The sequence below is a fragment of the Prinia subflava genome, chromosome Z (genome assembly GCF_021018805.1).
Source record: "Prinia subflava isolate CZ2003 ecotype Zambia chromosome Z, Cam_Psub_1.2, whole genome shotgun sequence".
Taxonomy (NCBI): Eukaryota; Metazoa; Chordata; class Aves; order Passeriformes; family Cisticolidae; genus Prinia; species Prinia subflava.
The window spans coordinates 85359900-85386762 of NC_086283.1; the positions used below are offsets into that span (position 1 = coordinate 85359900).

General features: G+C 35.8%; 1 protein-coding gene across 7 annotated transcripts in view; it reads left to right on the top strand.

Annotated features, from left to right (window-relative positions):
• NIPBL (NIPBL cohesin loading factor) overlaps positions 1–26863 on the top strand; it is a 147637-nt gene that overhangs the window by 72420 nt on the left and 48354 nt on the right. For 4 of the 7 annotated variants that reach the window (XM_063423963.1, XM_063423962.1, XM_063423961.1 and 1 more), the window contains 2 exons: positions 4578–5210; positions 17630–19150. The exons of 1 other annotated variant lie outside the window; for it this stretch is intronic. In XM_063423963.1, coding sequence (XP_063280033.1) covers positions 4578–5210; positions 17630–19150 — 2154 coding nt within the window. The remainder of the gene's footprint in view (positions 1–4577; positions 5211–17629; positions 19151–26863) is intronic. 2 more of the 7 variants (XM_063423966.1, XM_063423965.1) reach the window with 2 other exon arrangements.

Genomic DNA, 26863 nt, shown 5'->3' on the forward strand with positions numbered 1-26863 from the left:
CAATATACACACTTCTTAAAGCCTTTCTTTCCAAAAGCTTTTCCAGTAAAATATCTGGAATATTGTGTCCAGGTTTATACATCAATTGGTGTATACGTATTTAAATCATGTTTCAGGAGTGTGGAAAATCACTTCCCTATGGATTTTAAGAAGTGTAGCTCTTGAACATTCTTGAAGTTTCTCTCCAATGTGCAATGAACCATATATTAAACATTGTTCTTCATTTGTTTTCTAACAAATGTTTTTTTCCAGCTTTCATGCTTAGGGAATGATACTTCTGGGGTAGGATGGGTGAAAGGCTTTTATCAACATCTGAGAGAATCTTTGCCTGCAAGATAATTAAAGGAATACTAGGATACTGTTTCACGTGATTCTTTGGAAGCTGTTATTGTACAAGTGGAAAGATAATTTTTTAAATACTGAAAAGTGTGAATCCTAACTTCCTGATAATCTTAGTAATTGCTTTTTAACCATGTGGGTCACAACAGAGAGTATGATCAGTGATGTGACATTGCTGCATCATCTTTGAAAGTCAAGTAACATGAAGAGGCTTAGAGATAATCAGAGGAAGTATCACAAATACTTAAAGAAAGTATGAGTATTGTGGTGTGATTAGCAAGTACAGACAAAACTATAAAATGGAGATGGTAGTGATGTGTGCAGTCTCCTGGACAGAAGCTTCTTTGTCTGCTATCCAAGCTAGTGATAAACAGTGAGCAAGGGGAGCCAGGGTAAACAGAACAGAAGTGGATTCAAAATTATCATTTTAAAGAAGGCTAAATGTCAATGCTAATAAATTCTTCTTACATTTGATTGCATTATATAGGATTTGATAAGATAGCGGTCAATAATCACAAAAAAAAAAGATGTTTGCAAATTACTACAGGATTTCATAAAACTTCAGTGCCATCTTCCACTAGGAGCCAATGGAAAAACTAAGAAATGTAGAGAACGAGCCCCAGGATTATCCTGGATGGTCAGAATGACTGTTGCTGAAAGGCTAGAGAGATATTGTTGATTGTTGTGTTTGTTCTCTGTAGAGACCTCATGTCCTATGATGATACCTGCTTCTCAGCTATGTTTGGTGTTATCTGGTTGACTATCAATATTTGCTGTTTAGTAATGATACAGTGACCTTCCTGAACCAGGGTAGAATCTCAGAACCTGTACATATTCTTGCTATATAAAGAGAGCACACACAAAGTTTGTAATGATACTATCTCTAGAAAATCAACTACAGAAAGCGAGATTTATTTTTCTCCTGAATTTCTGCCCAGCCCTAGGTTTAGACTCAAAATTTGTCTACATATTTCTCTGTTCTAAAATAAGAAATTTGGTTCATTTCTAAGTTTCTGCAGATTTGTAAATTATTTACTGCATTGACAGCATTTCGCAGAACAAACATTCTCAATCTTGGAATCTCAACTGATTCAGCAAACTCATCGTAGCTGTCTATGTACTCTTCAAGTTTTGGGTTGGTTTTTTTTGTGTTACCCGGATAAATATCTTGGTAAAGATATTTATTCTCAGACATATAATGGCCCAAGACTTCTGCCATAGGAAATACTCCAGACTGACTCCACCATTGATAGACAAAGCCCTTTGTATAATGAGTGTAGTTTTCACAGAATTATTGAAGTTGGAATAGATGTCCAAGATCATCTGTTCCAGCCTTTAAAGAAAAGCCATCATGTCAACTAAACTCTAGCGCCAAATGCCATGTCCTGTCCTTTCTTGAACACCTCCAGGAATGGTGACTCCACCACCTCCTTGGGCAGCGCATTCCAAGGCTTTCAGTGAAGAAATTCTTCCTGAGGTCCAACCTGAACCTTCTCTAGTGGTGTTTGAGGCCATTTCCTCTAGCTGCCTAGCTCCCCACCTAGCCACAGCCTCCTTTCAAGTGGTTGTAGAAAGTGATAAGGTGCATCCTGAGCCTCCTCTTCTCCAGGATAAAATCCTGGAGAAGTCCCCAGTTCCCTCAGCCACTCCTTGCTGGACTTGTGCTCCAGCTCTGTTACCATTCTCTGGTCATGCTCCAGCACCTCCGTGTCTTTCTTGTAGTGAAAGGTCCAGAACTGAACAAAGCATTCAAGATGTGTCTTCACCAGTCTGAGTACAGGGTGACAATCCCTGCCCTGGTCCTGCTGGCCACACTATTGCTGATACAGGCCAGGTGCCTTTGGCCTTCTTGGCCACCTGGGCACACTGCTGGCTTTTGTCTGAAGTCTCATTATTGAGCAGAATGTGCTATGTGTTCATTGTGTGATATCTGTTCAAAAGGGCTAAGGTTTGTGATAGCGTGAAACTGTTCAAGTTTCTTTTCATGTCCATACATAGGCATTGTAGCTGCTGAGCCTCTTTTTGGTCAGAGGCGTAACCATCATTAAACATCTCAGAAATATGTGAAATTATTGCTGAAACATGTTCTTTTAAAATGCAGTTTATAGGCCTTACTATCAAAGAGATTCAAGAATTTCCTTTAGGACAAACTTATTTTCAAAGATTATTCGTAGTGCTGCCTAGGAGAGGCAAAACTTTACTTTTGTATCTTTATTTACTGGATTCTAAGACTGTTCAATGGAATGCAGTGAAATCCTTCTGGCCTCCTCTATTCAAAGATAAAAAGAACCCCTTTATCTGTTGCTGCAGTCTTACTTTTCAACATGAGAAATGACGAATTAATACCAAATCAGATCTTGTCATATTTATCTCGAAGGTTAGGACAAGAGAGAATCAAATCTGCCCCCTGTGTTTAGAAGTGTAACTCTGAAAAATAGTAAGTGTTCCATTGTTGCAACTTCAGAAGTATTCGTATAAGAGATAATTCAAAATTAAAATGTCCGAAATTCAAGATTAAGATGTTTCAAGAACTTTGAAAAGTTCTGAGTTTCCTCTACGACTTGTAGAAATACCCTGCAACTTGTACTTCCTGAGTGGTAGTCATTACCATTAAAGAAGTTAGTAGCTAAGGATTCCTGCTACATGTTACATTTAATCCTGTGAATTACCCAAAGAAATGGTAGTTGTGGGGAGGAGCTTAACAAGAATAAAATCTAGTGAAAAGCAAGGGAGAAATCTTCTTAGGATGTAGTGAGAACTTTGGTACTGGTGGCTGAGTGTGGTATCTGATTTGAGGAAGGGGAGTAGCAGAACAGTTTTGAAAATTGTAATGAGTCAAAAGAGGGCTTCCCAACTTTGTGGAAGTTATTTGATAGAATATGGATTTGTTGCTGAGGGCTAAGAAGGATTAAGATAAACCCATGTCATACCCTGCTCGCTACATACAAAGGTTGTGGGCTTTTCTTACAGAATGATCTAGGGAGACAAAAGCATTGCAGTCTGTGTGAAAAGGTCATCAGTAAAAGCACACTTTTCATGTAAATTGAAGCTTTCACAGAGAAAAACCATTCTGGTTTTTCTTCTACGGTTTGGTACATTGCTTAATGGTCCTTAACACTTCCAAAAATATCTGGTAGTAATTTAAATAGCAGAATAAAGCTGCTTGTGTTCCAGTTAATTTTTGCTTTTTGTTAGAAGTGCAGACCTATGATGACCTGACCAGAAAGACTAATAATAATTTCAATCACTGCTTTCTGAACATCAGTATTCCCCAACGGATGAATGGAGTCTGAATGGTTGCTTTAAGAAGAAGAGACTGTGTGTGTTTCCCACCTTGCACAGTATTTTCTTCCAAGCTCAAAATTTCAATTGGGACAGGTTAAAAAGCTTCTCTGTTTTTCAGGTTTTTTTCTAGGCTAACATTTACAGGAAGCTGATTAGTTAGAGGACTTAGAACTTCAAATGTAATTAATTGGGGAAATTATTTAATTAGAAGTATCCTCTTTTTAAAATTTCTGTAGACATTTTCAAATCTTGAAGAGTGCATGTGGAAGTAAAAATTCATACTTTAAACAAAAAAGGAGGGGAGATAAAGCAGGGAATGGTAGAAAGATGCCTTTAGATAATTAGTATTTTCTAGATTATAATGAGTGTGGAGGTTGGAATAAATTTACCTAAAATAAAATTTTAAAAAAGGAAGAAAAGAAAAAAAATTAACTGTCAGAATTCAAGTTAAGGATGTTGTATATGTTTTGGTTTTGGGGTTTTTTTTGGGGTTTTTTTGGTTTTTAATTAAAAATGTGTGGCTGAAATGGCTAGTGCCTATACAGTGATCATTAAGTCTTCATCACTGGACTTTAATAAGAATCTTTTTGATCTTTTCTTTTTTCTGTCATCAACTTGCTTTTGTTGATCATTTTCTAATAGCTGATATTCTGAACCTTAGGTACTATTTTTATTTATTCTTTTTTGGTGGTGGGGATTTTTGTTCCGTCTTTTCTGAAATGATCCCTTCTCTACTTGCAGTGGACTGATAAAATTCCTAGGAAATACACTGCAACTGTCCAGATTGCGTCTTGATCTAGCAATGATGTGCTTCCTACCAATCTTATTTAGACGTTTTGTGAACGCAGTTATATGTAGAGATACACATTAAAAGTATGCAGGTTATATTTAGTGTGTTTTTATATAAACATGAAACAACATAACTGTTCAGTTTTTCTGAATTATTATTCTAGGATCAAGACAACCTTTAATCCAACAATCTCAGCCTCCACCTTATTCATCACCTAGAGATGTTCCCCCAGACATATTGTTAGATTCTCCAGAAAGAAAGCAAAAGAAACAAAAGAAAATGAAGTTAGGCAAGGATGAAAAAGACCAGACTGAAAAAGCTGCAATGTATGATATCATTAGCTCTCCTTCCAAGGACTCCACTAAGCTTACATTAAGACTGTCTCGTGTAAGATCTTCGGATATGGACCAGCAGGATGATATGCTTTCTGGTTTGGAAAACAGCAGTGTGTCAGAGGGTGATATTCCTTTTAATGTGCAGTACCCAGGACAGACTTCTAAAACACCCGTTACTCCACAGGATGTTAACCGCCCATTAAACACTGCTCAGTGTTTGCCGCAGCATGAACAGACAGCTTTCCTTCAGGCACAACAAGTGCCTGTTTTACAACAGAACACTTCAGTTGCTGCAAAACAACCTCAAACTCCTGTGGTACAGACACAGCAACAGGTTTCGCAACAAGGAGCTATAACGTCATATGATGAAGTAGAATTGGATGCATTGGCTGAAATTGAGCGGATAGAACGTGAATCAGCTATTGAAAGGGAGCGATTTTCAAAAGAAGTGCAAGATAAAGGTAAAAGGATTGTGTGTGTGTATATACACTCTATATTATATAAATATATATATATATGCATATAAACCCCATATATATATATAAAGAACTTCCTGTCATTGTCACATAGTTCAATTCTGTTTACTCAGTGTAGGTTCTTCTGCGACATTCATCTCCATTCCCTTCCAACAATGAACTGTAATCTTTCATATATGCATATTTTGAATATCTGCTATTCTTTATTTGGGGTCTTAATGGATGGAAAGCGAAATTCTTATGTTTCAGAATTCTTTTAAAATACTCTTACTTTGAACCATGAGGCTGAATGAAACACAGTTGATGTTGTTTGTAGTTTCTAAAATCCCAGCAGTACCATAAATCAAAATTTGTAGTAAGTTTTGATGGTTGTGTTATTAATCCATGTTGCTTAATTTAAGAAAATGCAGGAAAACTGTTTTATCCCATTTCTATTCATATCTCCATTTGGATTTAATAAGAAGGAGATGTTAGACTAAAATCACATCTGTTCTTTTCAATGTAGTGTAATGATTGGATAATATATACAATTATGATTTCTCTAATGTTTGTTCAACTGGATATTAATTATTATGTAGGCATTAGTAACTTTAGAGAACTACCATATATCTGTATATGGTATATGTTTCATATGGTCTATAGCACAGAACCAGGGGGGCCCCTGAAATGTTTTATCTGTACATCTGTAGGTGCACTTCCTGCCTTAATAGATTTAATTGTATCTATCAGTTTTTTTATTTTGATTTCTCTTTCTTGTTCTGTTCTTAACTGGTTTGAAAGTCTTCGGTTTCAAATGCATTTTATGAATTAGATAGTAATAATTTACCGTAAATATTTTTCAGAATCTTCCTCTCTGCACCATGTTTAACTTCTGAGAAAAAAATCTTTGGTGGCATAATCCTAATTTATTAGATACTCTCAACTTGCAGAATGGAAAATTGTGAAAATTCCGATTTTCAAAGTTCATAGGTGAAAATGGGCCATGTAGACATACTTGCATGGAATTAATTTACACACAGTTTAGGTCTTTAACCAGCAGAGAGGGAGCAAATTTTCTGCCTATTCAAAGTGGTTTTGTACTGTTTGTTGAGATGCCTGAGTGGGGAGGGAAGGAGAGAGTTTGTGCATGTTTGTCTGTATCTGTGTTTGTAAACATGGTTGCAGTACTAAAAGGTTTAACTTCTAAGATGTTTCTTATTTGATAACTAAATCAAACCCTTTTAGGAAAAAAAATTTACGAATATAAAGAGAAAAGGTCTGCTCACGTCAAAATAGATCTCTAATGATCTCTACTTTCTTTAATTTTAATTTAATAAGATGGGGAATTTATTTGCTTAAGCCTCTTCCATTAATTTTAAATTTGTTGTTGGAGAGCTTGTAGTTTGTGGTCTAGTACTTCAAAAGCTACATTTATGTCCACACACTTGAAACAGAATCTCTACCACATTTTACCTGAGAGGCAGCTGAAAAAATGCACAGCATTTTATTTTGTTTTCTCTTTCTTTTTCTGTTGTTAACTGGTTTGAAGTTCTTGGGTTTCAGATGCTTTCAAACACTTTGATCAAGACTAGAACCACACTTTTTGTTTTGTTGTGGCTTTCAGAAAATTTTGAGCATTAATTATAAAGTTTGTTTGCTACAGTTACACATCTATGATCAGAGCCTTGATTTGTTTCTTCTGGGGAAAGGAGTGATTTTTATAGACTGTGACCTTTTCTGTTCACCACTGGTCAATAACCATCTTCCCAAATACAGATTCCAACCTTATGGTTTCCCCTTACCTACATCCTCTGGTAGGTCTCAGATCTTCATGACTTCCTACAGTTGCTATAAATCAGGTACAAGAGTTGTTACCTACTACCGGGACAAATGATCACTGTTTATTCACTTGTACTATGTTGCCCCTATGATAGACAGCAGCGCTTTTCACCTTTTCAATCTGTCTCTTGAGGTTTCAGCTGTGACTGCCTAGTGTATAGTAGAAAGATTTTTAGCAGATTTTTAGCGTCTTGGAACACATTTCCTAAAAATGTTACCTTGGAAAAATACAGTTACTACTTTTTTGATAATGCTTTTACCATTGCTTCTAAGTTTATGCTATTTCTAGAAGCTGATAAACTCTGGGATTGTTCTACTTAGAGCCGTATGATTTTGTGTTGCTGCAGGAGGAAGCATCCTGTATTGTTCATATAGGAATATGTAGAAACATATTCAATAACTTCTAAATATGTCATTAATTTCTGCAAAGCTGCATAGTGTATTTATACAAAAGCCTGGCATTTGTGCCTTTTCGTACATGTACTGTAACTTCAGATCACATTGTCTCAGGAAGAGAGCATTGGTGTAGCAAGTGCTCAGTCTAGAGTGGGAGTGCCTAGTGCCAGCTGATGCTTTACAATAGCAAGCATCCCTTTAGAGAACTTACTCAAAATGCTAGCACATGCTAAAACCTGCATGAAAGCATCTTTGCTGCTTTTGTAACAGAGGCATGGGAATGCATATCACAGCCATATTGTGTTTTCTGTGTATACTCACACCAGTTTCCATAAATTACTTTCAGTAAAGTGGTACTCAACAGTTGTCAAAACTACTACTGACAGTAGATTAGTGGTCTCTTCTGTCCTTTATTTTAGACATGAAACCTCCATAGTTCTATACTCCATCACAGATTTTCAAATACTTTCTTTTCAGCAGTAAGTGTTTGGTTGGATAAGACGTGTTCTTCTGAGGCTAAGGAGTCTTAGAAGTGTGGAGGTAGTTTATTTCAGGGAAGCAGCAGAGAGTTGGGGCAGGGGGGCATTCTTGCTAAAAATTATACAACTTGTCTAAGGAATGCTAAGGTCTGTGGGGTTTTTTTAATGCTGAAGTCCTTTTATTATATTTGGTACTGGTGAGAAATAGGGGTTGGAACCTTGTGGTAACTTATATAGTACTTTCTGTTATAAATCATTGTTTCTAATAAAGCTGTTAAAATATCTAGCTTCCACCAAACAAAGTCTCTCAAAGAGCAAAGCAGTCTGTGTTCCAGGAGAGGAACTAACACAGAGTTTTGCAGAAGTGCCGCCTTGTTTGAAAAGCAGCTTATCTTTCTGAAATCTGATTTTCATGCTTTTGCTTTATGAAAAAGGAATCTTTAGTGCAAAAATCACTAATCAAAATTTGGGCTAGTGTGTGTCAGATACGCGTAAGGAGTGATTTTATAATATAGACTTCCTTCCTCATATCCAAGTGCTCTTTGCAGCTATGTTTTTGTCCTTTTGAGCTATTCGGCTCTTGGATTAATGGAGAGCATCCTCTTCATTTATCATGATAGAGAGGTGCAAAGTCTAACTTGGTTTCATCCTTGTCCTCTGTGTGGAAGAGCTGGAGTCATCCCCTTTATTATACTTTATCCATCAACAAAGTTTCTCTATTGATCAATTTAACAAGTAATTTTTCTGTATCTATTAGTGAAAGGAGATTTTGAAGATCTAGGCATTTTGCACCAAAAGTTACACTCTAATACATCTCTTACAGTTAATAGCTTCAGTACTGCTAAATAGTCCATGTAACATGATGACATAACTCAGGTCTTCTGTTCCCATTGCTCCCCTCACAATGGCCTCTATACCCTAATCAGATAAAAGATGTTGATCAATACTAGATCGTATCTTCTCTTTTGAAAGAATGTGCAGTATTACAGATAGATCTAGCTATTATTTATCTAGACTTGGATTATTTGAGTTGGAAAAAAAAGTAATTCAAACGGGATATTAGAGAAGGGGATCGACATTTTCCACAACGATTGACAGGTAAACGGTCCTCTGTTCTAGTTACATTGTGATATTTTGATGTAATTTCTTCAGAAAGATAGTGAAACTTAATTCACAGTTTCTTCTCTTCTAACTACTGCCAGTAGTCACACTTGTCGTGCTACTTGGTACAGTTGAAGGCTTTTCTAACAAGTAGAGGTCTATATTCTGAATCAATTTTGTTCCCTTAACTGAAGTTGTTCTTTGCTCACATTCTGAAGCTGACTGCTCCAAGAAACTACAGGAGATCCTATTAAGTTTTAGAAATTCTCAGGAATTTCTGTTGTTCTCAGGCATCTTTTTTCCTTTTGGGAGATGGGAATGTTGAGGGAGAAATTTAATTTTGGTAACCTCAGTTCTTTGCATTAACTTGTGCTTTGCCACTGTTCAGGTACAAGTGGCTTATCTTTGTGTGTAGTTAAGTAGTTCAAAGTTAGTCCATCACTTTTAGACTAAACCTTTCCTGAAACATTACATTAAGTTCTTATTTTTCAAGATTTAGACCTGCTACAGAATTAATTTTCAGATAAAAAGTTTATAAATTGACATCTTTCATGCTTTTCTAAAGCCTTCAAATACTGTGAAACAAAAATGTTTAATATATTAATGCTAAAATGAGCTCAGGGTCTTTTAGCGACAGGAAAAGGGAAAATAACCTTGAAAATTACATAAAATCCCAGAAAGTAACCCATCTTTTCCAGATATTCTTTTGCAAGTTGATTTCATTTTTTTATTTTATTCAGATTTGCTTAATCTGAGCTCTTCCATACACAGAATTGTGTGGTTAGGCTTTAGGCTTCTTCAAAGATACTTCTGTATAATACAGCTGTCTTAACAGGTTGAGGAGTTCTGCTTGTAAAAGGCACTGTTTTCTGGTATTTGTGAGAAGAGTAATGAAATCATGCACCATTTCATTGGGAGGCTAATTTTTTTAAAAAACTTAAACCATTAGAAAGACTTTTTTTAATGAGACAAACCAACTTGTATATGTGTGGTTTTCCCTATATATTTTACCCCTGAGGATCCTTTTTACCCACTTCTTTGGAATCTTATTGTGGATTCTCTGAATTAGGAAGAAATGAAGCTGTAATAACTTTTTTTCCAACAATTGGATCAGTTAGGAGGCATTTGGATGCCTGCTGTGGGCCCTTCTTTTTTTGGTTCGTTCCAAGCCCTTAGCAGCAGAGACACTCATCCCAAGAGTGTGAATCTGCCGGAGCAAAACTCTCAAAACTACAGTTATAGGTAAGTAACTTTTTCTCTTACCTTTTAAGTTCTTACCCAGCTCCTCTCCCTTTCTCTCCATTACCCATCTCCCCCACAAAACTCCCTAAAGAGGAAACTAAATAGAAAAATACTATTAAGAATGAATAATTTGTTTATGTTTAATTTTATGTAGCCAATTAATGAAATGATGGAATGTGTTGTTATAACCATTATGTTAGCAAAAATATGTTGTAGGGGGCTTATTTCCTTAAAAATGGAGCTACAAGTAGTAATTCATATAGATTACAGTAATTAAAACCAGAAGGTGAAGAGATAGAGTGTGAAAGATAACTGAGTGTCTGTGTAGTAGAATGTGAGATTTAGGTATCATGTGTTTTGTATATATAAGCTTTCATTAGGTCTGCATTTTGTAGTGTGATGTAAAGGATGAAACTGGCACCTTATACATCTCTTCCAAGAAGAAACAGCTTTTCGGCTTCTGGGTCCTATAAAAGACAGATTTTGTGTTTCTGTGTGTGTTCAGATATGTTTTAAGAAAAGTAAGGAGAAGAAATTCCTGTTCTATTAGAGGAATTGGAATGAAATGTTGCAATGTTTACACCTCTCTATGAAAAGTCACTCCCTTTTACAGTTTTTACAACAATTAAAATACTTAACAAATGAAAAAAACATTTTTTTTAAAGTAGGATCATATAATTCAATAGCATTTTTATTTGTGCGCCTATGTAACATGAAATCAAAATTCCCCTATTTATCCCAAGTCGTGCTTTACGTAGGGTGGTGCAGAAATCTGCTCTTGTAAGAAGGTATAGAAAATAACTAAACTGTAGCAGTTTAGGAAGAAACCTTGTTTGTTTCAGTCTACACTGTAAACTAAGACTAGAAAATTCAATATAAATTGCATGTAATGTATACCCTTGATTGTACCTCTTGGGTGAGAGGATTTATGACACCATTAACCCAATAATGACTTACATACTGGGACAGTCATTTCTCTGTAATGGATTTAAATCTTGGTAAAAAGATGGCATGAGTAGGTAATAAGCCCTATTAAGAGCTTAATCCCAGCGTTTCTGTAGTTCATAGTCACTAAATTCCTGCTGACATCAACCTAAGAAGACACAATTTCTTTTTCTTTGTCATGGAATAAAAATGTTACTGATCTAGTTAATTGATGATATTTCTGAGTGCAATGCAGAACAAAATCAATAGGTGAAAGGGAGAAGGGAAAGTTACTGCTTATTTCTAAAGTTTTCTGTCTATACAAATGAATTAAAATCTAATTGCCTATGTTAGCTTTGATACTTAAGTAGTTTTCATTAAGTCTGATGTTAGTGTGTTGCACTTTTCCTGTGGAATTAGATGCTGCACAGGGTATTTCAAAGTAAGTGCCCTTCAGGTTTTGCTGAGATACTTTGAGTTTACAAAACTGTAATTTTGCACAAAATCACATGAGTAAAATCCAGTGTTTATGCTGAAAAATCTATCTCAGAAATAAATTAAAGTAATATGGTTTGTGAAAGCAATAATAAATTCAGGGAGCTCAAATTACAGTTTCCAATCTCTAAACAAATGCAGGTATTTAATTATACTTTTCTGCAGTTCAGTTTTTCTTATTTCCTGGTGTAGTATTTCCTTTGTGTTACTGTAACTAACAGAGAATAGTGAGTAACCAGACATCCTTAAGTAGAAAAATTCATAAGACAATATTGTCTTGTTTGTGTTATTGCTATATTTAAGAAGAGAAGCAAAACTTCATTTTGATGAAGTATACTACACCTCAAGGCATATCAGGGATTGCTGTAGCCTTTTTGTGTTTTGAGCTGAGTGAGTTTAGATATCCCTTCTGATGGAGTTTCTTTTTTGGAAAATGACCAGAAGTTTGATGAAGTCTTTTAACAGGTTGCTAAATATTAGCAGGTATTTCTGTTCTGAGTCTTGCAAGTCTCTTTCTTTGAACTTGCAGCAGCTGAAAGTCTTCTGGTCTCTTCCGAGATTTTTGGAATTATGTACCATTCTATAAAGCTTCCTATACAAAGTTCATGACTGTGCTTTCTTGATTTCTTCTGTAAGGGACGATGAGAATGAAATCTTCTCCCTGTGTTGCCTGAATCTCTCCTTCAAGGGGAGGAGCTAGTAGTGTGGAATCTCTTCTACTGATGAGAAGGGTTCTCTTTGGTTGTTCAGTTCTTTTCTTTGGTTGGCATGGGTCTTTGAGGGGAGGTCAAATGGGAGCAAACTCTTATGGGTTGTCGATGGTGCATAATGCAGGAGCAGATGAGAACTGGTATTTGCCCTCACTCCCATGATAGATCATCCACTGGTACCATTGAAGTAATTTTTAAAATTCCTTTTATAGAGATAAGATTCTTATGGTCTGTAGAGCACTGTTGTTTGAGGAGACAGGGCACTTAGACAACTTTGAAGAGATCTGTGAAAAGTAACTGAGAAAAAGAAACAATTGACAGGCATATATTTGTTATTTGGACATTTAGCTGTTTGCCGTTTGTTTAAAATTTCTAATCTTGCTTGCTAGCTTAAATAAGATAAGCTTATAATTACCCTCTGTCTGACTTGCCTCTGATGTTGTTAAAAAATAGAAGGTTTGACAATATGTAATAACCTCTTAGGACTAGTATATAAATTCATTAATTAGTGACATAATTAAATAAGTGCTATTTTGAATGAGTGGAAGCATATCCCAGTAATCTCTAATATGAGAGATTAGAAAAGTTAGAGGTTTAAAGATGTAAAAGTCTTAAGGGTTATCCTTTACAAAAAGAAAATTTATACTTCCAATTACCATTTAAATGGTCCATCTAGAATTTAATATTATAGTATCAATCTTTTTTGTGTCTCTGAAGGGGAAAACATTCACATTTAACAATTTTGAATATGAAGTCTCCCACTGAGTCCCTTACAAGCTGTAAATGGGAAAGCAAAAATTTAGCTGTTATGTCTATTTATAAGTATACCAAGCAGTATTAATGGAGGGAAGTGTTTCCATTCTGCAAAAAGGAAGAGTAACAACCACGCTTATGGTTGTTATTTAGACTTGTTACCTTTTCATAGATACTTACGAAAGGCCCATTTCAATTTGCTAGGCCAAGCAGTTCTAGAACTGGGCATCATCCAATTATGATCAGTTGTTTAAAGAGTTTAGTCTGGGATTTAAGGCAATCATCAGGCTTTCAAGGAAGCAGTAACATAGAGGGTTTCAGCACTAATGGTATCTTGGCTGTTGCTTTGGAAAGATTTAGGGTGAGTAAAAGAATAGACATACATTTACAACACGGCTCTCCTCATCCATCTGCTGCTTCTAACACTTCCTCAGCTTTCAAGCCTGTCTGTTTTCAGGATGAATGTTCTTCAAATCACGATTGCCTTGTAGTTTCAGCAGAAATGTATCTCAAGATAGCTGGTTTTTCCAGTGCAATGTGTTTTTTTGCATAAAGGTTCCACAGTAATTAATTAATTAAATTCTAAATCTTAAAGTACTCATAACTTTGATGGACAGATATTTACAAAAGTGAAACCCATAACCTGTCTCCAGGAGCACTGTTCATCAGAGGATTGTTGGGAGATTACCACTTGGAAATTCAGCTAAGTTTTTTTTCCCATGTCAAGCATGTGATTCCAGTAATGTTTTGTTTCTTGTGCCACAGAAATCATTTCATTTGATAGACAGCTTTTTTTTTTGAGTATAATGTAGTTTATCATCTTGCTTTGAGTTCCAAGGTACTGTCTTTCAGTGAGCATGTTGCAAGGTAAAGAGAACATTCTTATGAATTTGCCACGTCAAAAGAATTAATATATAGAGTAACTGTTCTCTGAACTAGCATAAATTTGTTAAAGGAAATGAAAAAAATGTAGGTATATTTTGAATATATCTACAACCTCAGAGAAAGGTACAAGAGTGAATAATGGTTTTGAAAAGAATCTGAAAATAACAGGCTTGTATACCCAATCATTAATATAGACAGAAATCTCTTCTGTAACTTAATACATATTCCGTTTACTATGAAAACTGTTACAAAGATGGAAGCAGAAACATCCTGATTACACTTTATTGGACTAAAGAGATTGTGAGCCAACATATTTGGAACTGCAACAAGCTTTAGATCTAGGTCTGTAAGATTTCAAAGACATTAGTCTGATACTTCAGTGAAGTCCTAGATCCCCTTATTAAGAAAAAATACTACTGTCTATGGAATGAAGTAAATGAAGCTTGAATACTGATGCCTTGAAGAATTTGAAGTATATTTCAATGGATATTGTAAAAGCTCCTCTGTTCATTTTGGGACTCATGACATGACGAAGCAGCTATACGCAAACTTGCATACATTTGACTGTAAAAGAGAAGATCTGAAGACATCTGTTTTCAGAGGTTCACTGCTCTCTTCTCACCTAGCTGATTCTAATTCTCTTATAACTGAAACTGAGTTCAAGATTTTATAAAGCCCTCAAAACACAATGGTATGTTTCAGCTTTCAAATTTTTGAAGCTATTACATCAAATTAAAAGGTTTTTATACTTATGCAAAGGAATTTTTTCATTATGCATTATGAAGGCAGTAGCACTATGTATCCATCCTACCTTTTTTGCCCTAGTTCAGCTGGATATTTTCTTATAGTCAGGACAGCTTTTTTTGTCCTAGATCCAGAATTCTCATAGAGGCAAAACAGTAATGATCGAGTCTAGTTTTGAGGCTCACTTTCAAGATGCACTGGAAATAAGAAGAAATCTATGAGTATATACCTCTGTCTGCAATCACCTTGCCGTCTCAGAAAATGAAACTATGAAGGTGGCCCTTTCTTCTCAGGCAAGATTCAAGTTACTACAACATCAGTATTCTAATGTCAAGAGAAATGAACAATGTGCATCAGAAGAGCTATGTATTTAGAGGGAATATCTGTGCCAAATTATGATGTAATCATCTACTTATGTGTTCTCAACTTACAATTTGACATTTTGGAGATGAAGAACAGCAGCATGTTGAGCCTGGTCACTTACGGAAGTCCAAGCAAGAGAATTGGCCCTACTTGAATTGTTTTGGTTGTTTGTTCTTGGTGCCTTCCACATGAGGGGTCTGAAAGGTGAGTTTTGGTTGATCCAGCTACAGCTGTTTAAGGCATCGCAGCTCATGGCCATCTGCTCCTATAACAGACATAAGAGAGGACAGCATTTTCTTGCTTAAAACTGAATCATTCAGCCTGGTAGGTTAATGCAACCACCTTCACTAGTGCCTTATGGTGATCCATTAGACAGTGAAATCTAGCTGTGGAAATATGAATCCATGTTCCTTTCTGCTACAGATGAAAACTTCAGTTAAAGAAATGAGGCAGATAATGAATAACAGTAACGTCTTAAAGACTACTGTTAGATCCACCATCAGAGCTTTACAGGACTTATTCGGTGTGCCTGGCATTTCTGGACTAAAATGACAAGGCTGATAAACTTTCTCGTAAGAATGCAAGTTTCTGAACTTAGATTTCAAAATTTAAAGAGCCTTAATTGAGAAGTGAGGTAATGATGTGTGTGGATGTATGGATATTTGTTCTAACCCATAGTGAAGAAAAATTTATTTATATAAGTTCTCATATGAATCCAGCAGTTGCTGTAGCAAAGAAAAAGCAAAAATCTCCATGCTAAAAAGCTTCATCTTTGATTTGGAAATTTTTTTTTTGCCTCATATCTATCATAAAGTTGGCATTTATTCCTACAGGCTTTTATTGAGCTTTGCAAAGTTCTTTGTTTGCAGTTGATCAGTTTTTTGCATGGAGTTTATTGTTTCTGTCTTTACTGTTTTCTGGCCATTAAATCTTGTAAAAAAACTTTTGAGAAAGTTTTAGAAAGTTAGAGGTACCCAAATATATTTGAGGATGAAAGTGACAGGAAAAGAAGCTTGCTAACATCACTGGAATTGACCATGTTATTGCTTGTTATTGTGGCCTAATTTTAATTTTGGAGATGATCCTTCAAAGTATTTCTAAATAAGAGTCTTCTAAAATTTTACAAGAAATTAGAATTCATATGTTGTAATTCTGGTTTACAATTCCAGAGGACTGTGTGGGTTTTTTCATTGACATTTGTTTCCCTATTTCTTGATTGCATCCTCCTTACTGTCCTTATTGTACCTGCTCGGAGTAGGAGAGCTGGTTCATTGTACCTGGTGATAAGGCACCACAAACCTAGGCACAAAGTATGGAATTTTTCTTACTTTGCATTTGTGGTCTGGGCATTTCCACAATAGATCTATGTCTAGTATTTAGACTTGCAATCATATTCCCTGATTACAGAGAAAGGAAAATTTTTTTGGACGAATTACACAGTGATAGTTGATAAATGAGAATAGAAGCCTTAGTACAGGTAGAAATCTAGTTTTCATGGCAGAAATTATTTTTAGTTTAGAGTTCTGTGTTGGTAATATAATGGCTTGTAGTTTTATATGGGTAGAATATACTCTTTGGGATACTTCTGTGTGCTTCTCATTTATATGAATTCTACCAAATTACAGGGTGTGTGGTTGACTCAATTTTTCTGTATTCTGCTTCTATTGATTTTTTTAGTGTAAACTGAAAGGCTTATTGCAGTCAGGTTCTTGATAGAAAATTATCACTATACTTTTTGTTTCATCTGTAAAAAGCATTATGACTGTGAAGGGAAAATTACTCAAGTTTTTAAGTGTACCTCCCAAGTGTACCTCCCACCTAATATGCATGTGTTAAGGTAGAGACTCCAGCCCTCGGTGTACTGCTTTGCTTAAGGAGAAGCATGGAGTGGTGGAATAGTTACTTTATCAGTTTTGTTCATTGTTTATGTGTTTCCTGACTAAAATATGTACGAAGTCCAGCTGATTCACTGAACCAAATAGGGAAAATCTCTGTCATAATCACTGCAGATCCTTACTTAGTACATGTGTAATAAAGCAGGTTGAATCTGCAGAGGCCATCTTTTGTAGTAGCATTCCTCAAAAACTAGTAAGGAGCTGCACTTTGACTTTTCAGACTTCTTTAAGTGTAATTGGGCAGTTTGAGGGCTTTTTAGATGGGGTAGGTTTTTTGGTCCTTATGTATTGCAGCTTCTTTATTAGGTATTTCTCTTGGGAGTTACACAGGGCCTTTGATTTCATGTGTTTTGAGGGAGGGTTTTTTTAATGATTAACTGGCATTTGTGGGAGACTGACAATGAATTATAGTCTGAATACATGAAGAGTGTTAGTTAGAGAAGTCTTATTCTTCATTTAAATTCAGTGGATTTTGTTGTGCATGCACATCCATGCTATGGAGGATTAATTGTGGGAGTGGAAGGGAATGGACATTCTTCCTTTGACTTTTATCAGTTTTTATATATAATTTGTGATTTTCTTTTTCTTTTAACTTGCAGATAAGCCTCTGAAGAAGCGAAAACAAGAAAACAAACCACCAGAGGCTGGAGGTGCTACTGGAGGAAATAGAGCAGCTTCTCAGGAGACAGGTTCTGCAGGAAATGGGGCAAGGCCGGCATTGATGGTTAGTATTGATCTGCAGCAAGCAGGAAGAGCAGACTCTCAGGCAACAGTAACTCAGGATTTGGACACCATCAAAAAACCTGAAGAAATTAAGCAGTATAACGACGGGTTTGTGTGTGTTCCCCAAGAAGACACTGTTGGAGTTCTCAAATTTAAACCTGAAAACCATCCCGAAATTTTTAGGAAAAAGTCAGACTTTGAAAGTCAAAAGGCAGATATCCAGCAAAATGAAAACAGACAAATGGAATTCCAGCAAAATGAGAGCAGACGGTTGGAAAGTAAATACAATGAGAGCAAGCAGTTAGAAGTGAAACATGAAAGCAGACAAATGGAAATGAAACAAAATGAGAACAGACAGACAGAATTGAAACAAAACGAGAGTAGGCAAATGGAGATGAAACAAAATGAGGGAAAACAAAATAATGGCAAACAGGAAATACGGCAGAGGCCAGAAACGCCGAAACAGAAGAGTGAAGGCAGACCTGAAACACCAAAACAGAAGAGTGAAGGGAGGCCTGAAACACCAAAACACAAACATGATAATAGGAGGGACTCCAGTAAACCTTTGTCAGACAAGAAAATTGAAATATCTAGGCACAAACTAGATGTGAAATCTGATCCTTCAAGGATGAAACCTGAAATTCGACCTGATCCAACAAAACCAAGGCCTGATGGGCGCTCAGTTTCTGATACACCAAGGCGTGACCATGATAGCCTTAAACAAAGATCTGAGGACAGGGGGGAGTCAGAGAGATACAGAGGAGATCCATCCAAGATTAGAAGGCCTGAATATTTGAGATCCTCAAACAAAAATGAACATGATTCTAAGCATGGTATTAAATCTGATGTTTCAAAACCTGAGAAATTTGAAAGGAAATATAGGCATGAGTCTGGAGACTCAAGGTTTTCTTCTGGGGATCAGAAATCAAGACCTGACAGCCCTCGTATTAAACAGGAAGGTAAAGGGGATTCTAGCAAATCAAGACCTGATAAACCTGGTTTTAAGTCACCAAACAGCAAGGATGAACGAAGGACAGATGGGAATAAGAGTAAAGTCGATACTAATAAAGCACATGGTGACAATAAAGCAGAGTTTCCCAGTTATTTGTTGGGAGGAAGATCTGGCGCATTGAAACATTTTGTCATTCCAAAAATCAAGCGTGATAAAGATGGTAATGTTACTCAGGAGTCAAGGAAAACTGAATTTAGAGGTGAACATAAGGACAAAGTAGAGAAGATTGGGCTAGTTGAAGATCTAAATAAAGGAGCTAAGCCTGTAGTTGTCCTTCAAAAGCTTTCTTTGGATGATGTGCAGAAATTTATTAAGGACCGAGAAGATAAATCACGGGGCTCTTGTTTTAAACCTAACAAGAACAAGTCATCCAAACCTAATAAAGGTAAGATTTTTTAATATTAATTGCATTATATCTTTTACATTTTTTTTCTTGTAGGTTTTTCTACTTCTGCTGCTAGAAACTAAGTGCATTTGATAGTTTATATGCTTGCTTATATGGTAAGAAAGAAAGTGAAACTAGTCTAAGGACTTGTCATTATCAGAAATCTTCCTACAAATGTACCTGAAATTATTTACTTACTTCCAAGTACTTAATCTGGCAACACTTAAGTGGTCTTTAGATGTACTTCAGCTGCATTAGTTTTATATGGTAATTTTCCCAATGAAATATAACTGTTGTGTGTATAATTTTACCTGGTTTAGGTGTGTCTGTATAAAGGACTGCCACTATTGTAAACAGTGTTGCTGGAATGATGGGAAACACTAAGTATGCAAGCCCTAAGATTCTTTTATATATTTAATTTGAAGTGAAATGGGTTTTTCCAAAGCATGTTTTGACATGATGGTAGTAAGAACATAGTTGTAAAGTCCCGTCTACCTCTTTAACACTGTAAATACGAGTCAGTTGAGGAGGTTCCATACTTGAGACTTTATGACAGTAAGCATGGAAAAACATCTGTTGTGTAGGAGAATTCACACATTGTTGTCTCTAGTGTCCATTATATGCAGGAAGAAGAAAGCTGAGCAATTTAGTGCCATTTTGAAACCAGTAATATGAACAGGAAATAATTTAGAATAGCTTGTAAGTTTGATATTTAACTGATTGTCTCTTCCACAGATTTAACACTTCTAAAATAAGATCACTTTTGTTCTTGGTGCTTTCATTTTGGCTTCTTTGGTTTCAGAGTGAAGTAGATCATTTCACATTGTGAAGTCGGTATTACTAACTGGTCAGGTTTCCTTTTTTAACGTTTCACATTTAAAGTATTAAAATTTCTTATATAGTCATGTTTATAGAGTTGTCATGTCTTAAAACAGACAGGTCAAAAGCCAGAGGAGAGGTTTACACCTGTATGCATGATGATGTGTAAATCCATTTCGAGAACTATCATGAATTCAAAATTAAAACATTTTCTTACATAGCTGATCTGGTGGGAAATTATGTAGAAATCATCTGTGTGAATGTATAACTATTTTTTGTGCATCTGTGAAGAGGTGTTGTCTGTATCATTAATTTCTTGTGCTATGCCTGTTTTCTATCTACTAACCTGTTTATATTAACTCTAAAAAGCCTTAATAATAATATGTGATGTATTTTACATCTTTGCAAAAGATTAGCCTCCTTATTAGGGATTTCTCTTTGTCCTGGAAATAAGAACATTCTCCCTGTTCCTTTCTGAGGTTCAAAAGAGGCAAATTTTCCATTTCTAATAATAGGTATCTAGAGTTAGCCATAAAATGATGATACCTTTGTTCTCAGTTTAATCTGAAGCTTTCAGATTATGTTCTTAGGAAACGGTAAAAACTTTCTGATGGAATTCAAGTCTAGTCTCAGTAGGATAGATTTTGAATTCACACATTTTTATGTGCAGAAAATCGGTTACTTTAAAGTCTTCAGAACAATAGATAGTGCATATATGCCTCCCAAAATGTTTCTGAATTACTTTTTTCTTCTCTGTATTATATGTGTGTATGTATGTGGAATGCTTTAGTAGTGTGTAAAGGTTTTAATGACTTCTGGTGTCATTATGGTAGCTGTGACAGATGAGCAATGCGTTGATTTTCAAGTCAGATTTATGATTTATCTACAATGTTTTTCTGCATTTTTTTTTCTTTCTGAAGTCATCCTTTCCTTGCATTTCTTGCACTTTGAAATAACTTGGGACATGTTTTACAGGGGCAAAATGGTTTGAATATGAGTTTTTGCAATTGTATTCAGAATAACGTTCTCACAATACTAGACAGTAGAAACAGGTTCCATGAAGAGAATAATGTAACGATTTTTGTGTTACAAATCAAGCTTTGAGTGTTCAGCAGGCAGATTTTGGAGAAAATGTCTTTGAACTGCAGATTTTTGATGTGTATACTTAGTTATGTATATTTTTTTCTGGTAACTTCCTAGATCACATTGTGTTAATTAAGTATGTGAATTCCAGTGTTTGAAAAGGTACATATTTTATAAAGTTATCTCTCTTTATAAGGCAAAGTCTATTTGTCAACAGCTAACTAATGTAGTCATGCCACTACCACCATGTCCTCAATCCAGCTGAAATACAATACACCGTTTTACTTGGTGCCATTTTTAGTTATAAACTTTTTAATACACTAGGAAATGTAATTTCATAAACCTTCTTTTAGTTCTTCCTACACTACTTAGTAGGTTGTAGCAATTCTTTTCTAGTGTTGCCTTTTAGCATCATTATTCAACTTCTCACATGCCTCTTGCGCCATGTAGCTTAGTATATTTTACTTTCTCTTATTTCATTACCCTTGTATCTCGTCCTTCCTTTTTTGCTTTGTCATCCATCCATCCATCCCTCAAGAAAATGTCTTCTCCTGGCTTTGCCATGTACAACATCATTCCTATAATTTATCTGAAATGCAGTTTAATGTTAGGTTGTTCAGTTCAAAATACCATTTAGTCATTCTGTCTTAAGGGGCTAATTCCCATTCATTACAAAACTCAATAAAATTGACTCACATAAAGCTACAATTAATTCTTTGCAAACTGAAATCCTGTACAACTTCTTGCATTGTTTTAGTAAATTTTAAATTTTAAAATCGTGCCTTTATTTGCATTGGACTTCAGAAAGACAAGGTAACATTATCACCAAATTTATAGACACGTTTGAAATTTTATCAAGTTATGAATGGGAGGAGTAGCCACAGTATGTGACCATTAACACTGAATCAATCCAAAGGTCCCTTTGGCATTTACAAGGAAGAAGGAACTTTTCTCTCTCTCCTTCTCTCTTTCCTCCTCTCTCTCCTCTGATCTTTGAACATTTTTCTGAAAGATTCAGAAGGAATCTCAGAGGAAAGTTAAATATTTTTTTATAGTATTTTTGTTACAGGGTCTTGTGATGAAATCTTGTGGCCAATTTTGTCCAGGTCAGAATGAACTGTGACATTTCCTTTGTCTGATTTTAACATCTGTGAATGTCTTTTATCTTGATTTTAATGCAAATGTGTGTTGTGGAATCCATGAAACTTTTTCCTTTAAGCTTGTGCCTGCAATGAGGAGATCGTGTTTGCTGTCCTTTCTTTTCAGAACTTCAGTGAATACCTTCTCTGCAGCTTTGCAGAGCTATCCTGATCAGCTGTGTTAGGATGGAAGCTGTTAGCAGCTTCACAGTTATGGCATTCTGAACAAGACAAGTTTTCCTTTGTTAAGTATAAGTAAGGAGAGAAACTGTAACTGTCTGTGTAAGATGTCTGAGTAGATTTATAATAAATTTGAAGGATTGTCTTTGCAAAATAAGCATCTTTTGGATCTTCCTATATCACCTTGAAGGAGTTTGTTGTTTTAAGGGGAAAAAAAAAATTCAGAAATGCTATCCCTCCATTGTGTAGATTGTTATTGGATTTCATAATCTTTTCAATACAGAACTGAAGACATAAGATTTTGTTGCTCACTACAAGTCTTCCTAAATATACTAGGTTCCCTGTTGCTCTGATCTGAAATTTGAGTAAAGACTTGACATTTCTTTGAAGATGCTCTTTCATACATACTCTTAACAGGATCAGCTAAAAATCTTACTGCATAATCATCTTTATGTCATTAAAAGAATGCTTCTGGATTCTTCTGTGTTCTGTACTTCCATGCTTTGTTTGGGGGTTTTGGTTTGTTTGTTTTTAATTCTAGGTGACTTTTTCAGAGCGTATAGTAACTGATTTGGCATTTGTGTAACATGACAGTCTGTCTTTGGGTTCTAGCACTGGTGGAAATAGTTTTACTTGGGAAAGAGCAATCAATTATCTTCTAGCAGTGACAAGAAGAGGAGTATTTCAGGATGAAGAGCTGTATCCAGGTTGTGTGGGCTCAGTTGAGTGAACTTCTTGTGATGCCTCTCACTGATTTCTAGTTAACACAGCCAAACTACTTAAAGATGCTTTATGCTACAGACAAAAACTGGGCAGAAGGGAAGTACCAATTCTGAACCTTGTTTAAATCCTACATGTACAGGAATTGTGTAAGGACAAAATTGGGTTATGGAGGTTAGCACACCAAATTTTAGAATTCTCACTAATTTGTTTCCAAAATAACAATTTCTTAATGCTGAAACAGACACCCAGAAATCAGGGGGGCCACGTGGAAATAGCTGGAGTAAAAACATACTTCCCTGGGAAAGGGACGTTTGAAACTCAGCTTGCTTCCCATAAATTGTGCTTTTGTAAAGGTTAGTGTTGTGAAAGTCCTCAGTTCCATGTATCTTGGATTTGAAATCACTGTCTTGAAGTTTCCTAGTAGCGAGTGTATTTGCATGTTTCAAGGCCAGAATAATAACCTGCTGACCATCTTGCATGTGCATGCAGCACCAGGTGGAGCTGTAGAAAATTGTGGCACATTTCAGAGGAAAAAAATACTGTACAGGAGAAAATTTATAATGATTCTTCTCAGTTGAAATGTTTAAACCTTCTTCAAACTAAAATTTAATTCTAATTATAGAAAAACAGGTATGACTTTCATAAGAATTCTACTGACTTCTGGTTTTTCTCTTTTCTGATATAACAATGACTACATCCTCTCAGCTCAACTAGACTAGAAGAGGGACTGGTTCACCCTTGTGCTATTAGAAGTATTTCAAAAATTGTTAGGTTTGCAGAGGAGCCATTTTAATATGCACTTTGTTCATATTAAATGTTTGAGCCCTGATTATTTGGGTTTTTTTCCTGGATTAAAAGGTTTACATTTTGAAAAATATTTCAAGCATTGTTTAGTTAAAAGTCTAAACTATATATAGCTTTTTAATATCTAGGAAGATTTGATTTCTCCAACATGCTTTGCACTGGAATGGTTTTGTTTCTACTTGCAGGGAATTTTAAGGTATGATGTGCCTGTCCCATTCCAGAAAGTAGCTGAGATCTGTGTAGGCATTGTACATACACTCTGGTGCTTTCATTTTGGTGCTAATTTTTCAGAAGTACATGTTGGGTAAGCTGGTGTTGGTACACAGCAGCAATCAGCCACTGCACACTGGAGTAATTCCGTATGTTGATCTGTCCTGGTAATAGAGGTGACATTTTCAGCACAGAGCTTTGCCTGGTGGCTGCTTTCCTGCTATTTGTTTGCTACTTCAGATTTTGCTACTAAGGTAAATGATTTGATTCTTGCTCCTACAGTATTTTTCTGGGTAGGAAGAGTAAACTGCATGTGTCATATTGAATTCTTGGCAGCAACAATGAACTTACCCAACTCACTAATTTCATTATACTTCATCTGAAAATATGATGCTTGGTCTGTTTGCAGCTTTAGGAGCGCATTGTTTGAGTTGATTTTTGAAAAATTACTTTGGCACATATAAGTGATACACATTTATTACCTGATTTGTCAGAACAATTTCTTGTCTGAAAGTGCTCTTGGTTCATGGACATGGATGCTTGATTGAGTTCCTCTTGCTTTTGGGAATAGCTAAGGCTATTTTGCATAAATAATTTTTGCAACAACACATTGCAAAGTGTAAATGTGGCCCAACAATTTGTCTGTTGTCAATTACAGTATGCAATGCAGACTTGTTCATATGTCTAAGGATCTAAAGGTGGATATTGATCTCGGCTTATGTGCAGGGATATGTGCTTGAATTTTCTCCTAGCCAAAGGGTAAAATTGATTAAATACAAATACCAAAAACCTCATATTTGCTTCTGGAGAATTAACTTTTCTGTTGCTCAACATTTTCAACTGTTCTAGATGACTCTTTTCATGTAAGAAAATTTAAACTGTTTACTTAAAATCTGGAGTTTATTTTTTCTCTGTGGGAATACCACCACCAAACAGAAAAAGAATATGAAAGCTTTTTTGTCTTTCAAATTACTGAACTGCGTTTGCATTGAGTAACTTTTCCTTAAATATACATTCTGTTTAATTACCTTCCAAGCATTTTTCCTGTACTATTTTGTTTTTAAAGCTAAAACATCAGCAATCTTTTGTTGTTGTTCCTTATGTAATTATTATCTTGAAGAAGCAAAACTTGCTTCTTCATGCAATATTTTCAGGGATAAGGACTGAAAATGTTTATAGCAATAGTGAGAAAGATAAGTAGATCTTCTTGATGTGCCTAGAAGTCACAGATGAGATGTAAAATAATCACTTTTGTTTGCTTATTCTCTGCAAAGGTTCTGGTTGTATTATATTGCTTATATGGAAGTTCTTGTTTTATGAGAAGAGAAATTCTCTTCCTCCTCCTGATTTTATTTAATTGAGGTCTTTTGTCTCAGGCTCAGTAAACAATCAGAATCCATGGCTGAAAAAATATATTAGTCATAAATTTCAGATGCCAACCATTAATCATTGCAGGGTCAACAAATGGTTTGGTTTAGAACTGATCTTAAAGATCATCTCGTTCCAACCCTCTGCTATGGGCAGGAAGACCTTACACTGAATCAGGTTGCTCAGAGCCCCATCAAGTATGGCCTTGAACACTACCAGGGATGGGGCATCCACAACCTTTCTGGGCAATTTATTCCAGTACCTCACCACCTTCTCAGTAAAGAGCTTCTTTCCAACATCTATCTGCTAGTGTAAAAAGCCATCCTCCCTATTTTATTATAAGCCCCTTTTGAGTACTGAAAGACGTTTTAATAGAAGAATATTAACAGATAAGTGCATGTTGGGTTTTGCAACTCTACAAAATACCTTAACTTCTTAAAACAATAAATTGAGTTGGCCTGAATTTCAGTGCATATGTTCAAAAGCAATGTCAGCAAAATCCAAAAGCACCCCCCAATACTGATTCATAAAAGCAAGTGAGTTTGTGCAACTTTACATTTATTTCAATTCCAACATTGCTCCTTTTTTGTTCTGAGTGCTGCTTTATTTTTTGTACAGTGTCTTGGAAAACGAGACTGTAGTAGCCTCCTTTTATCAATTTCTATACAGACAGAAAGTCAGTAATAAGGCCAGCAGTAAGGTCCTACAGCAATCAGATAGCTTCAGAACATCATTGGTGCCAATGTACATGTGAGTTCTCATGGCATCTTGGGACAGTGTGTGTTGGATATATTCCCTGCTCTCTACCTGGATATTTTAGAGTTCCCTTTTGAAATCTCTTCCCCCCTTCTAAAAATGCTTATTTCTTCTCGGAGTATTTTGTACTTCTTAAAAATTCTTTCTGAATCTATGTTTCTTAGCTGTGGTTAATGATGGCTTCCTTTGTATCAGGGAATTATTCTGTTGCCGTGTCTAGATCCTTCTCTGGCCAGCCTGTCTGTGTCCCATCTTTCAAAGCCAGAGCTAAGGACTGGAGTAACCACAGGGAGTCTGCAACTTGGTTTTTTTTCAGTCTGGGAGCCTTTTCTTTGTGCTACTATTGGGGCAAAGGAGGAAGAATTGTTCTTAAAAATGTATTAAAGCCAGTTCCATGAAATGCAGGACATATTTCACCCTAACTACCTTTCTCCATCCTGCTAAATCGATTGCAGAGAGAATTCCCGTACATGCAGCCCCTTGGGTGGTGGTGAGGGCATCTCAGTTTCTCACCCTTTTTCTGGTGTGAGTATATGTGAGGTGAGCTCTGCAGTTATCCCTTCCTATATGTAGTCAAAAGATGAGGGTAAGGCACTCAGTAGAGGGTTATGTCCTTTTGGATACATCCTGT